The 13,781-nt window shown below is 33.5% G+C and overlaps 1 protein-coding gene across 12 annotated transcripts in view; it reads right to left on the reverse strand.

Moving 5' to 3' along the window:
• Positions 1–13,781, reverse strand: part of DMXL1 (Dmx like 1) — a 166,860-nt gene that overhangs the window by 54,145 nt on the left and 98,934 nt on the right. For 6 of the 12 annotated variants that reach the window (XM_073221581.1, XM_073221580.1, XM_073221583.1 and 3 more), the window contains exons 28-31: positions 13,164–13,412; positions 12,714–12,827; positions 8,241–8,419; positions 913–1,055 (exon numbers count right to left, since the gene is read on the reverse strand). In XM_073221581.1, the coding sequence (XP_073077682.1) occupies positions 913–1,055; positions 8,241–8,419; positions 12,714–12,827; positions 13,164–13,412 (685 nt within the window). The remainder of the gene's footprint in view (positions 1–912; positions 1,056–8,240; positions 8,420–12,713; positions 12,828–13,163; positions 13,413–13,781) is intronic. The other 6 variants (XM_073221586.1, XM_073221588.1, XM_073221585.1 and 3 more) reach the window with 1 other exon arrangement.

Consider the following 13,781-nt stretch of genomic DNA (forward strand, 5'->3'; position numbering starts at 1 on the left):
ATATTCATATTTGACCTGATTGTTTATAGGTCATAATGCATGATCAAAACCGAAAGTTTCTGTGATGAATGCCCTTGTACTGTTCACCATGTAAGAATTTATTCACTATGTAAGAATTCGTTCACCATGTAAGAACTTGTTTGTTATGCTTCAGAAGATTGGAGACTGACGAGAATTAGGCTTGAGATGGATTAATGATTGTACATTGAGCGTTGACCCCCCTATACTGAATTTTATTGTTGTTAACAACCATTTGATCAATAAATATGAGAGATGCCCTCTTAAAAAAAAAAAATACATGTACTAAGCTAAAAAAAAAAAAAAAAAAAAGAGTATTTAATTTTCCCTAATATACTTGTTTCTTTTGGAAGAAAGAAATATTTTTCTGTCACACCATTAACATGTAATGTCTTAAAAAATATATATATGCCTTTTAGATATAAACAGCATATCAACAGAGATAAAATAACACCATTATTCATGCAGGTAGGGATAATGCAGCATTGGAGGTGAGGGTGAGAGTTTTGAAAATTTATTATTTTATAATATTTGTGGAAGCCTTTTTTAAGATAGTAATCATTGACATCTTAAGAGTATGAGTGTTCTACTGAAAGGACATTAAGTTTTCTGGCTTACGACACTATGGTTTGTTTATCTCAGGGAACAAAGGGCAAGGAATAATTTGATATCAAGATTTATGAGGACTGATAAGAAGTACAGATTGTCCATACTGCTAAGGAATAATTTTTTTATTCCTTTTACTGTTAAGGAAAGGAATTTAATAATTTCAACTAAAGAAATGTACCACAGTCCAGCAAGCTATTAATTTTACATGTATTATTTTCAAAAATATTCTGTATATTAAGACATGGTAAGTTTTTTAAAAGACACTTAAAATTAAATATTCCATACCTATATGAATTTGAATTAGAATGCTCCTGGAGGTGAGAATCTGAGGTTAAAACATCATTGTCATTATCATCATCATCATCATCACTTTCCAGACTCTCCTCTGAATCATATTCTGCTCTGCTTTGAGAAGGAGGTAGAAAAGGCTAAAATAAAAAAGTTACAGAATTTGTCATCCAAATATCTGATTTAATACATTCAATTATACAGTCTAACATTAGCAATTCAGCCCATTTCAGATACTTCAGTGTAAGAAAATACCAATATTTGGATAGGTTTTTTTTTTGACATTCTGTCTTCAACATCCTTTACACAATTTCCTTATTTATTCATTCATTCAAAAAAATTATTAAATATTCAGTATGTGTCAAAAAGTATTTCATATGAGAATTTTTAAGATATACACATAGTCTCTTCTCTCATACAGCTTACATTTTAGTGGAAAAAACAGGCAAATAATAGAAAGTTAAATACAAGTTGTGAAACTTGTGGCTTTCCTATAGACTAACAATGAACTAATAGAAAGAGAAATCAGGAAAACAATTCCATTCACAATTGCATCAAAAAGAATAAAATACCTAGGAATAAACCTAACCAAGGAAGTGAGAGACCTATACCCTGAAAACTATAAGACACTCTTGAGAGAAATTAAAGAGGACACTAACAAATGGAAACTCATCCCATGCTCTTGGCTAGGAAGAATTAATATCGTCAAAATGGCCATACTGCCCAAAGCAATATACAGATTCGATGCAATCCCTATCAAATTACCAACAGCATTCTTCAACAAACTGAAACAAATAGTTCAAAAATTCATATGGAAACATCAAAGACCCCAAATAGCCAAAGCGACCCTGAGAAGGAAGAATAAAGTGGGGGGGATCTCGCTCCCCAACTACAAGCTCTACTACAAAGCCACAGTAATCAAGACAATTTGGTACTGGCACAAGAACAGACCCACAGACCAGTGGAACAGAATAAAGACTCCAGATATTAACCCAAACATTAATGGTCAATTAATATATGATCAAGGAGCCATGGACATACAATGGGGAAATGACAGTCTCTTCAACAGTTGGTGCTGGCAAAACTGGACAGCTACATGTAAGAGAATGAAACTGGATCACTGCCTAATCCCATACACAAAAGTAAATTCGAAATGGATCAAAGACCTGAATGTAAGTCATGAAACCATAAAACTCTTAGAAAAAAACATAGGTAAAAATCTCTTGGACATAAACATGAGCGACTTCTACATGAACACATCTCCCCGGGCAAGGGAAACAAAAGCAAAAATGAACAAGTGGGAGTATATCAAGCTGAAAAGCTTCTGTACAGCAAAGGACACCATCAATAGAACAAAAAGGCATCCTACAGTATGGGAGAATATACTCATAAATGACAGATCCGATAAAGGGTTGACATCCAAAATATATAAAGAGCTCATGCACCTCAACAAACAAAAAGCAAAAAATCCATTTAGAAAATGGGCAAAGGAGCTGAACAGACAGTTCTCTAAAGAAGAAATTCAGATGGCCAACAGACACATGAAAAGATGCTCCACATTGCTAGTCAGCAGGGAAATGCAAATTGAAACCACAATGAGATATCACCTCACACCAGTAAGGATTGCCAACATCCAAAAGACAAAGAACAACAAATGTTGGCGAGGTTGTGGAGAAAGGGGAACCCTCCTACACTGCTGGCGTGAATGTAAATTAGTTCAGCCATTGCAGAAAGCAGTATGGAGGTTCCTCAAGGAGCTCAAAATAGAAATACCATTTGACCCACTTCTGGGAATTTACCCTAAGAATACAGCAGCTCAGTTTGAAAAAGACAGATGCACCCCTATGATTATCACAGCACTATTTACAATAGCCAAGAAATGGAAGCAACCTAAGTGTCCATCAGTAGATGAATGGATAAAGAAGAGGTGGTACATATACACAATGGAATATTATTCGGCCATAAGAAGAAAACAAATCCTATCATTTGCAACAACATGGATGGAGCTAGAGGGTATTATGCTCAGTGAAATAAACTAGGCAGAGAAAGACAAGTACCAAATGATTTCACTTATCTGTGGAGTATAAGAACAAAGAAAAACTGAAGGAACAAAACAGCAGCAGAATCACAGAACCCAAGAATGGACTAACAGTTACCAAAGGGAAAGGGACTGGGGAGGATGGGTGGGAAGGGAGGGATAAGGGTGGGTAAAAGAAAGATGGCATTATGATTAGCATGTATAATGTGTGTGGGGGGCACAAGGAAGGCTGTGCAACACAGAGAAGACAAGTAGGGATTCTACAGCATCTTACTACACTGATGGACAGTGACTATAATGGGGTTTGTCGGGGACTTGGTGAAGGGGGAAGCCTAGTAAACAATATTCTTCATGTAATTGTAGATTAATGATACCAAATATATATATAAAAAGAAAAAAATACAAGCTGTGTTTGTGTTATAAAGAAAAAATAGTTGGGATCAAGAACATAGATAAGAATTGAGGTAAGTGTTCACGAAAAGCCTCTCTGAAAAGTGTCATGTAAGTGAGCCTTAAAGGACAATAATAAATAAGCTAGAGAACAAGAGAGAAGAGCATTACATGCTGTTGAAAAGGTCTGCAGAAAGACCTCAATTTGAGAAAGAGTTCAGCGTGAGAAAAGTAGTTTGACTGAACCTTACTAAAGCAAGAGGATAAAGTTGGGATAAATGTTAAAGAGAATGGCAGATGAGAGGTCAGGTAGGGTTTTGGTAGGCTGTAGTATGATAGAATGCTGCTAACAAGGTTTACACAGAGGACAGGAATTCAGATTTGTATCTTAAGAATTTTACTATGACCACTGTCTATGAGAGAAAAGTCAGTGGTGAAGATGAGAAATAACAGATTCATGGTATATTTTTGAGAAAGCAGTGACAGATTTGCTCATAAATCTGGAGAGCAAGGAAAAGAGGAAAAAGATTATGTCAGGGTTTTCTGGCTTTAGCAACAATAAGGATAAAGATGCCATTTACTAAAATGGGAGGACTTTAGTTGTGAGAGGTGGGATATTGGAGAAAATAAATATAAAAAAACCAAAATCTTTAAGAAAAGCAGGTTTCACAGATCATGTAGAAAAGGAAGGATGAAGAAGGGAGACTGTGAAGTAATAAATGTAAGGCTAGGGGAAAAGAAGCAGAGATTAGGATCAAGAGAAGAAGAAACGTATCTTTAAAAAGAGGGAATAGTCACATTTGTTAACTATTGCTAAAGGGTCAAATAAGATGATGATGAAGCTTCTGTTGTATTTAACAACACAGATGCCACGAGAGTCTCAATAACAGCAGTTTCAGCGCAGCAGCTGGGTCATACAGTAAGTAAACATGAAAGGGACCTAAGATAATAGAAAGAAAATGAGTATATAGATTTGAAAAGATGAACCAGAACAGGAAACAGAGAAATGGACAGAAAAATAGCTAGAACAAGTTTTGGGGTCAAAGCAGTATTTAGGAAGAGATATTACAGAGCACCTTTCCATCCTAATGGGAAGGTGCCAATAGAGAGGACAGCATTGAAGACGTAGTAAAGAGTAGAGAAGAAAAGAGCAAGGATGGGTTTCAGAATGGAACTGGAGTCTTTGATAGGAAAGACTTTTATTCCATAATAACTGAAGGAAAGAATAACATGGAAACAAATGTAGTTATATCTTAGAGATATGATGATGAAAGAGTTTTGTCTCATTCTGTTTTTTTAATGACTTATAAGATGAGGTCAACAGTTAAGGGTAAGGATGGAAGTGGAGGTATGGAAAGTTTGAAAAGAGAAATTATAAAATCTTGGGTCTAAACAAACCTAATAAAGAAATGTAGCAGGGAGGCAAAAACTTCTGCAACTGCTGAATGAGGAGCTTTGTTAAGTCTTCTTCCCAGAAAGCACTAAAACTGGACAAAGTTGTTAAAAACAACCACTTAAAGATACTGAAGACTGATGAAATGCATACAACACACGGAGAAGCATTTATTCCAGAAAAATCTTCTGAATCTCTGGTAAAACAGTAAGAATCTGGCATTTCAGCCAGAGGCTACTCCTATCCCCACCCCTGCCACTTGGTGGTGCAGTCGTCTATCAGGGCCAGCAGGGCAGTCTTTGAGGACTAAGAACTCTGCTGCTTGGCCAGAGGGGACTGACTTTAATAAAAATTTCATACCCAGTGACATTGTCAAAAATAAGAGAGGTCTCAGTAACAAACAATTAGTGAAGGCTAATATCTCAACCTGCCTGAGGCTTTGATACAGGTTAGGGAAAGGGCAGACCAGCCAGAAATTCAATAAGGGAATCCAGGAATAAGACAGCTTAAGAAGGCCTTGCTTATCAAGATTTCTATAGTGAGCACAATGAAGCTTCAAAAATGAAAATGAAATAAAATAGAGCTTGATAAATATTTGTTGAATGAATGAATGATTATGTAAAAGGCAATGAGGAACAAGGAGATACAAATGAAGGATAAAAGGAAAATAAAAGCCACTGCTTAACAGCCTAGGAAATTAGTGTGTCGTCAGAAAATAGTTGTGTCCATTAGTACAAGGAAATAAAGAGAACATCCGAAGTTGAGAATTTGAGGGATTTGACTGAGCACAAGAGAAGCGAAGATATACACAGATAGTTTCTGCTTCACAGAGCAGTGCAGGAATGTAAAAATGACCATGCAAGCTGAAACTATACAAATCAATCTTAATAATTAATGGAAAAGACAGCGTCAACAGCATTTCAACAACTGGTGTTGGGAAAACTGGACAGCTAGATGTAAGAGAATGAAACTGGATTATTGCCTAATTCCATACACTAAAGTAAACTCGAAATAGATCAAAGACCTGAATATAAGTCATGAAACCACAAAACTCTTAGAAGAAAACATAGGCAAAAATCTCTTGAATATAAACATGAGCAGCTTTTTCCTGGACACATCTCCTTGGGCAAGGGAAACAAAATAAAAAATGAACAAGTGGGACTATATCAAACTAAAAAGCTTCTGTATAGCAAAGGACACCATCAGCAGAAAAAAAGGCATGCCACAGTACAGGAGAATATATTTGTAATTGACTTATCTGATAAGGAGTTAATATCCAGTATTTAAAGAACTCACAAGCCTCAACACCAAAAAAACAAATAACCCAATTAAAAAATGGGTAGAGGATTTGAACAAACACTTCTCCAAAGAAGAAATACAAATGGCCAACAGGCACATGAAAAGATGCTCCACATCACTAATCATCAGGGAAATGCAAATTAAAACCACAGTGAGATATCACCTCATACCAGTTAGAATAGCCACTATCCAAAAGATAAGAAACAACAAATGCTGGTGAGGATGTGGAGAAAGAGGAACTCTCCTACACTGTTGATGGGAATGTAAATTGGTGCAACTGCTCTGGAAAGCAGTATGGAGGTTCCTCAAAAAGCTAAAAATAGAAATACCATTTGACCCAGTAATTCCACTTCTAGGAATTTACCCAAAGGAAACAAAATCCCTGATTCAAAAAGACATATATATCCCTATGTTTATTGCCACATTATTTGCAATAGCTAAGATATGGAAGCAACCTGAGCATCCATCAATAGATGAATGTATAAAGATGTGGTACACATACACAATGGAATATTATTCAGCCATGAAAAGAAAAGAAATCCTGCCATTTGCAACAAGATGGATGGAATCTAAAGGGTATTATGCTCAGTGAAATAAGCCATATGGAGAAAGATAAATACCATATGATTTCACTTATTTGTGGAATATAGAAACAAAGCAAAACAGAAGAAACAAAGCAGCAGCAGACTCACAGACACTGAGAAGTGATTAGTGGTTACCAAGGGGGAGTGGTTGGGTGGGTGCAGGGGTGGAGGGGAGGGAGATAAAAGGGAACAGTAATTTGTGATCACAATATAAATTGTTCACAGGGACTGTTGAACCACTGAGATGTATATTTGAAACCAACATAAGATTGTATATTAATGACACTTTAATAAAAAAATCAATGGAAAAATTACAAGTGTTCTGTGACTGTTAAAAATATTTGTCAAAACACTAAAAACTCTTAATGGTCATCTATAAATATCCAGGGAAATGAAAAAAATAGTAAAAATAATATTTATTTGGTACACTGTAACTAAAATATTAGAAATATTGAGAATTAAACTTTTATTTCTTTGTAAAAAATTTATCAAGAAACTGAATAGTGCTTGCCTTCTTCTAACTCTGTAACTCAGGATATAAAGCCAGCATCTTTCCTAATCCTTAGCAAATTGTTATATTCCTTTCTAAATTTGTATCTGCTTTCAATATTTTCTTCTTTGTGATTTCAATGTAGTGAATATTACCCAAAGTTCCTTTAAGATGAAGTTGTTTGCCAATTTCACTATCTCTGGAATGTCTTCATCTTTTTGTCAAACTTTCCTTATTTATGTTGATAAACTGGCCTTCACACTAAGTTCCTCTGGTTGCACATCTAGAGCCTCTCAAATGACAGCAATGTCAACATTCCCAAAGTTGGCTATTCTTTTCTATGACTTCATTTACACTGTATTTGAAGTTCACTTCCAGTAGTATCATTTTTCATTTTTTTGCAGTACTTTCATCTTTGCTAGCTAATTCCAATTTCTTCTGATTATCCAGTTTTGTAAAATTTCACTGGGATTTATTATGGGTAATAAGGAGGCAAGAGAACTACACATTCTTCTGTCTGTATATAAACTGAATATCTGGTATTAAGTGACAGACTGAAAGAATTGTTGTAATTGGTCATTGATCAAGAGGTGCATCTGTTATTCACATAGTGATCTGTGGACTGAAGAGCTACCAGGGAAGTTTGTAATTTAATCAATTACTAACATTTAATATACTGTGGTAAGTGAAATTTGGACCAAGTTGTTAAGGACTAATGTTATTTAACCAGCGTTAACTGACACTTGTGTGTATTAGAACAATGCAGGACTACCTATAATATAGAAATAGAACTAGAGTATGGATGGTAGTAGACTTTAGGTAGTTTCAATTCCTGAATTATTATCAAGTACGTTAGCAGTAAGGTGTTAATCAATTTATTTTTTTAATATAAGTTCTTTGTTTTGTTTAAAATACAAATACCCTAATTTATCAAAGAACTGCCTTAAAAACTGGTCGGAAATCTGGCCAAAATATTTTAGGTTTTATTTTTTGGAAATGTAGTCTGATAAACTGAATATTTTCTAAGCCAGAGTGGGGAGGTATTTGGGAGCACCAAAACTTACACTTATTTTAAATGTTTTCATTTCCACTCAACTACATAAATATTGATCTGGATAGCACTTTTATTACCTTGGCAATGAAATAGTCCCAGATACTGAGCTCAGGTGGGATGAACTTCTCTTTGACTGTCAATGACTCCTGGTTTACTGGTGGTGAAGAAAAGGTCAGGGAAGCAGATTCTCTACAAGACTGTTTTGATGGGCTGAAATTTTTGTTTTGTTTCCCTCCTTCTTCCACTAGTGAAGAAACTAGTAAGAAGAAAGTATTATTAAAGTAAGTACTACTCTCACTGTACTGACTTCACCTACCTTTAGGTTAACTACAAATAAGTACACACAGAAAACTGAGACAATAAGGTAAGAAAATAAGTAGAGGAAATGAGATAAAAATCACCTTGTATAACAATCTCTGCTTTTATCTCAATTTGTCTCTCTGAATTTTGACTTATCTATTGTTTGTGTAGGCAACAGGATATAATATTTGCCTATAAATAAGTCCACAATTTAGCTTAGACCATTACAGAAAGTAAAAATCTTTCTATTTTTGTTTTTTAACAGTATCATAGGGTGAAAAAAAAGGATATAATGGGATGTCAATGTTAATTAAAGGCTACAACTCAAGTATGAGATTCCTCGGTAATCACTTAACCTTTCATTTACACAGAAAACATTTTTCATGGAAAATATAAAAAAATTTCAAACATATAAATATCTACTTAAACACTTTTAGAAATGGCTTGCAGATGGAATATTCTAGTCAATAGAATGACACAGAAGAGGGACAAAATGCAATCATTATTATTTTAACTTCTGAACACTTAATAGTATTCTCTTAGTACTTTACTTTAGGATATTAGGAGCATCAGCATTGAAAAACAAGTTATACAAATCTTTAACCAAACACTAAGTCATTAGTAGAAAATCAAGGGTCTCCCAAATAGAGTCATGGCCTAACAGGCCAGCAAGCAGCATCTCAATGAAGCACAGGGATATGCTCCTTCAAAACGGTTCCAGTGAGAGTTTACTTACCTTCCAAAGGATGCAAATATTTGTCCTGTAATACAATTTTGTTTTACTGTTTGAAACTATTTAGCTTGCATAAACAGCATGCGCTCATGCATTTCATCAAGCTACAGCCAAGCTGAGTTTAACAGAATAATTTAGTTACTTCAGAAAAAAGGACTCTAAGATGAATTAAAATTAGTATTCTAAGAATGGCTAAAAAGTAGTATGATTATTACATATTATTTCAAATGACTTTAAAAGGAACCATCAGATTAAATGTGTAATTTTTTTCCTCTATTCTTATTAGCAATCTAATCAACAACCAGACTTCTAATATATCTGTTTCATACACATTCTATATATATATACATTCTAAAACTTAAACAGTGGTTTTTGTCATCAAGTAAAAAATTTAGAATATAAAGGCATTTTTTACTTTTTCAAAGATTAATGCTATGGATTATGATAAATTTATCATTTGACTTTAAGAATATTATTTTGCTTGTTTTATTTTTAGATTAGAAGGCATCTGAACACAAAATCTTACAGGATCTATGGAAAAATAAAACTTACGATGATAAATTAATAGATTTTGCCAAGATGTCTATCATGATAAAGCACAGTTTTTAAAGCAAAACATAAGGTTTTCAAAAAGAGAAAACATTTGAAAGTACTGTCTGTGAACACAGAAACTTGACATAAAAATTAAAAATTAACAACAATGGGGAGAAATGTTTAAAATCACAGACTAAATGCCAGGAGTATAAAACTACATCAAACTACTTTTGATGAACAAGGACGGGAAAGAATGGCAAACTGGTTCACAGTACTGAATCTGAGTGATGCCTCTCAGCAAACAAATTCTTAAAATAAAATTATTTTGTTTTGCTTTATAATATGCAAGAAAAAGAAAAGTATGGATTTCTAACTGTTAACAGAAAAAAAAGTAATTTTTTGAAAATTGCTATTGCTTAGTTGATTATCTACTTTATCAAAATATTTCAGGACTCCATGAACATATACCTGCACAAGTTTTAATTAGAAAAAAATAAATCCTTCATTAACACATGTGGAATTCACAAAGTAAATTTGATTAAAAAATAAATTACTTACATACATTAACATTTTTTGTTAAGAATTCTGACCTGCACACTAAAGTCTAATAAAAACCGTCTATCATTTTCTTGTATTACAATGCTTAAGTCATATTTAAATTTTATGTCAGTAAAAGAATTAGTATATTAACTATATAACAGACACGTAGAGAGGAATTATTTTAGTTCATAAGGCCATTTTTTGCAAAAATAAATTCAGAATTTATACCAGAAGAATGAAAATAAATGACCTTTTAAATTTATCACATAGTACTAAGTTTATGAAAATACTTTTTGAAAGACAGATTTTTAGGGTTTCTAAGAATGTATTTTATCTTCAATATACAACACTTCAACACTGATTAGTTGCCAGGAAATTGAAACATTCTAGACTTGTCAGTTTTCAATCAGCCAAAGTTAAATACTAAAAGCAAAAAAAAATATTAATTTTGGCTGCATTCACATCAACTTTCCTAAAATACATTATTTTATTACCCTGGTCAACAATGTATACTGAGTATTATCTAATCCCATTAGAGTCTTGGGACATCATGATTATGTTCAGCAGTAATTCCAACATGCAGGGCACTTACTTTTAGTTTGTATGCTTGCAGTGCACAATAATGTCCTCAAACTAAGATTTCACATATTGAAATTTGCCTTATAATGAAAGCCAACCCTGCTTGTCCCTTGCCTTGGTTGATTTTCTGTTCTTAGATTTTCTCTCTCCAGTTGTCAGTCCATCTGTTTCACAGGACTCCTGCTCCTAATTACTATTAACTGCCTTCACTACTACTGCCATCACTTCTTGCCCTTTTATTCTGTTTCTCTACTTCCTTCTTTCTTTTTTTTGTACTTGCTCCTTCTCAAACTAGATCAACTTTGAGACCAGCAGGCTTTTGGACTCAATTCAATGAGTGTACTCCTTTATTCTGGTTAGCCAACTGATGAATCATGTCATCATGTTTTTGTAAATGCTCCTTCAGTTATATCCACGATTGTTTGTACTCAAGATAGTTTCTGAGTTCTCAAAAACAAATGAGCATCACATAGCCTGGATGTGGTTACATCCAGCCCTACTACTAAATGAACCGCATGTTTTAAATATTCTATTTTATTTGGCAACCATGTCCCAATTCTAGAAGTTAAATATACAGATGCAGATAATTTTTGGTCACTTTGATTATATATATTTAGGATTCAATACATGGTGGAAGATACTTTATGATGGTTCTTGAAAGATAATTTATGTAATGATGTTTGTGCCTAGAAACAACTAAATATGACTGTTTAAACAAAGAACAACCTGAACTTCGAGTAAGATTCTTTACTCAGCAAAAATGGTTAGAAATGAGACCTGCTGACTGGTCAGTAAGAATGTATTTTTTTTTTTTGGGAGAGCAAGGCAGAGGCTTTTATTTAGAGAGAAAGCGAGAGGAGAGAGCTCCTGGCTCAGGCCAGGAGGGGACAAGAGAGCCCCCAATAAGAATGTAATTTTAACTTTGCACAGGTATGTGGATATTCCACAGCAAGAATTTATCCTTTTTTAGTATTTCACATTGATAAAATGAGAATCCTAACAAATCATTTTCTCTTAGCATACAATAAAAACAGGCCCCAAATTAATTAACCTATTATTTATGTAATACTAATCTCAAGAGAGTTGTAAATCTTGCCCCTTCTTAGACTTTGAAAGTTTTTCTTTATTGAATCCACATATCTATCTGAAGTATATATTCCCAGGCAAATTTCATGAGAAGTTAGTCTTTTTTTAATCTACACAAAGAAATAGAGCATACGAAATTACTCTTTAAAAATTAGAAAATTTATGAAAATCAAAATATTTTTTTTAATGTGCTACTAAGATGATCACTTATGGGCTAATAAATTACAAAAAGAAAACAAGCAGAAATAATCATGAAGATTCATTTCAGGCCAAGAAACTTGGTATTTCAACCTTTAAATAAAACAATATGTACAGCTTCAATATTAGAAAGTTTCGAAAGAGGGATACAATTATTTAAAACATTTACTTTTCATGGTACTATGAACAGTTAAGAACTCCGAAATGCTAGTGCTAGAATCATAATATACAAGACACAAAACAGCCTCATTTGAAATGTTTTTCTCTAGTCATTTCAAGCCATAGTCTGATTTACTTCAATTAGTACTGACATTTCCTTATTTCTACACACTTAAAAATATGAAGTCTAAAGGATAGAAAACATCAAAACAAAGAATTTAAAAGCAGAATAACAAAAGCACAGATGGTTTTCTAAAATGTTCATCATTGTTTTAAATAATAAATATGGCTTGATTAAAGGTAACTTCTCAGTTTTCTATTATAGGTGCCAAACAAAACTGACCCACTGTACCCCAACGCCTCAAAAACAACACAAAGCAAGCTGAACTGTAAAAGCCTATTTCTAAAACTAATATCTTGCCTTCAAGACTGGGAGGGCTATGAGAACAGACGGTTGAAAGAGCTTTGGAAAAGCCCACACATTCCATGGAGAGTACCACTACCTGGTGGGGGCTAGGCATAGCAAAGTGCCTTCCTGCCAAAGAAAGAAGAGAGAATCTGTATTTGGAATAGAACAGAAACCAATGTTACAGTATATTTCAAAACAAATGAAAATTTCAATAGGAAAAAATAAAACAAAATTACATTAGATAGTTCTAATCACTGGTGCATGCATGAGCAGCTTAAAGTTTGAAAACTGCACCAGAAACTTTAAACAGTGAAACTATTGGGTCATGCTTAAGAAAATCATCTGTAACAAGTTTTCAGTGGATAAATGAAAATGTAATTACATTTGACAAAGTTATCATTCAGATGAGTCAATAAAGCTTCAGCCTTAACAACAAAAAGATAAGAAAGATTAAAAACTAACCAGGTAAAGCTTTTGAGTGTGTCTGTTCTTTGCTGGGAACATGTGCACCTCCACCGAATACAGCAGACCACATTTTTTCATTTAGAGGATGGGCCACAATCCGATATAGTTCATTACTAGAATGTGTTGCCAAGCCATGGATGAAGAGACTAAGATACACTGCTGTCAGAATCTCACAGAGCAAGACTGTAAGCCCTGACTGAGCTTCCTCGCCAGAAGAATTCAAAAGCCGAATTAGAGAAGTTATTCCTAGAACAAACAACAAACAGACAGTAAATTTTAAACATTAAAGATTAACTACATTTTCTAATTTTTGAAAAAAACTTATTTCATCAGGATTAAAATATTTTCTTCTCTAGATTCATAGACTAGAAGAGGTTATTACAGTTAATACATAAATATTGAGCTATTTGTTCAATTAGGGAAACACAAATTCTGTAACTGAATTAAATATAACAAAATTTATTTGCTATAACAAATATTTTTCTATTATGATAAAAGTAAAATTATAATAATATAATAAAACATTTGAGTTATTTTAGCACATGGTTAAAGAAACACTAATGTTAAGTAACTGTATAATTTGTAATAAATGGTGAATACTGCACTGGTATCAAT

Source organism: Manis javanica, chromosome 14, assembly GCF_040802235.1.
Source record: "Manis javanica isolate MJ-LG chromosome 14, MJ_LKY, whole genome shotgun sequence".
NCBI classification, from domain to species: domain Eukaryota; kingdom Metazoa; phylum Chordata; class Mammalia; order Pholidota; family Manidae; genus Manis; species Manis javanica.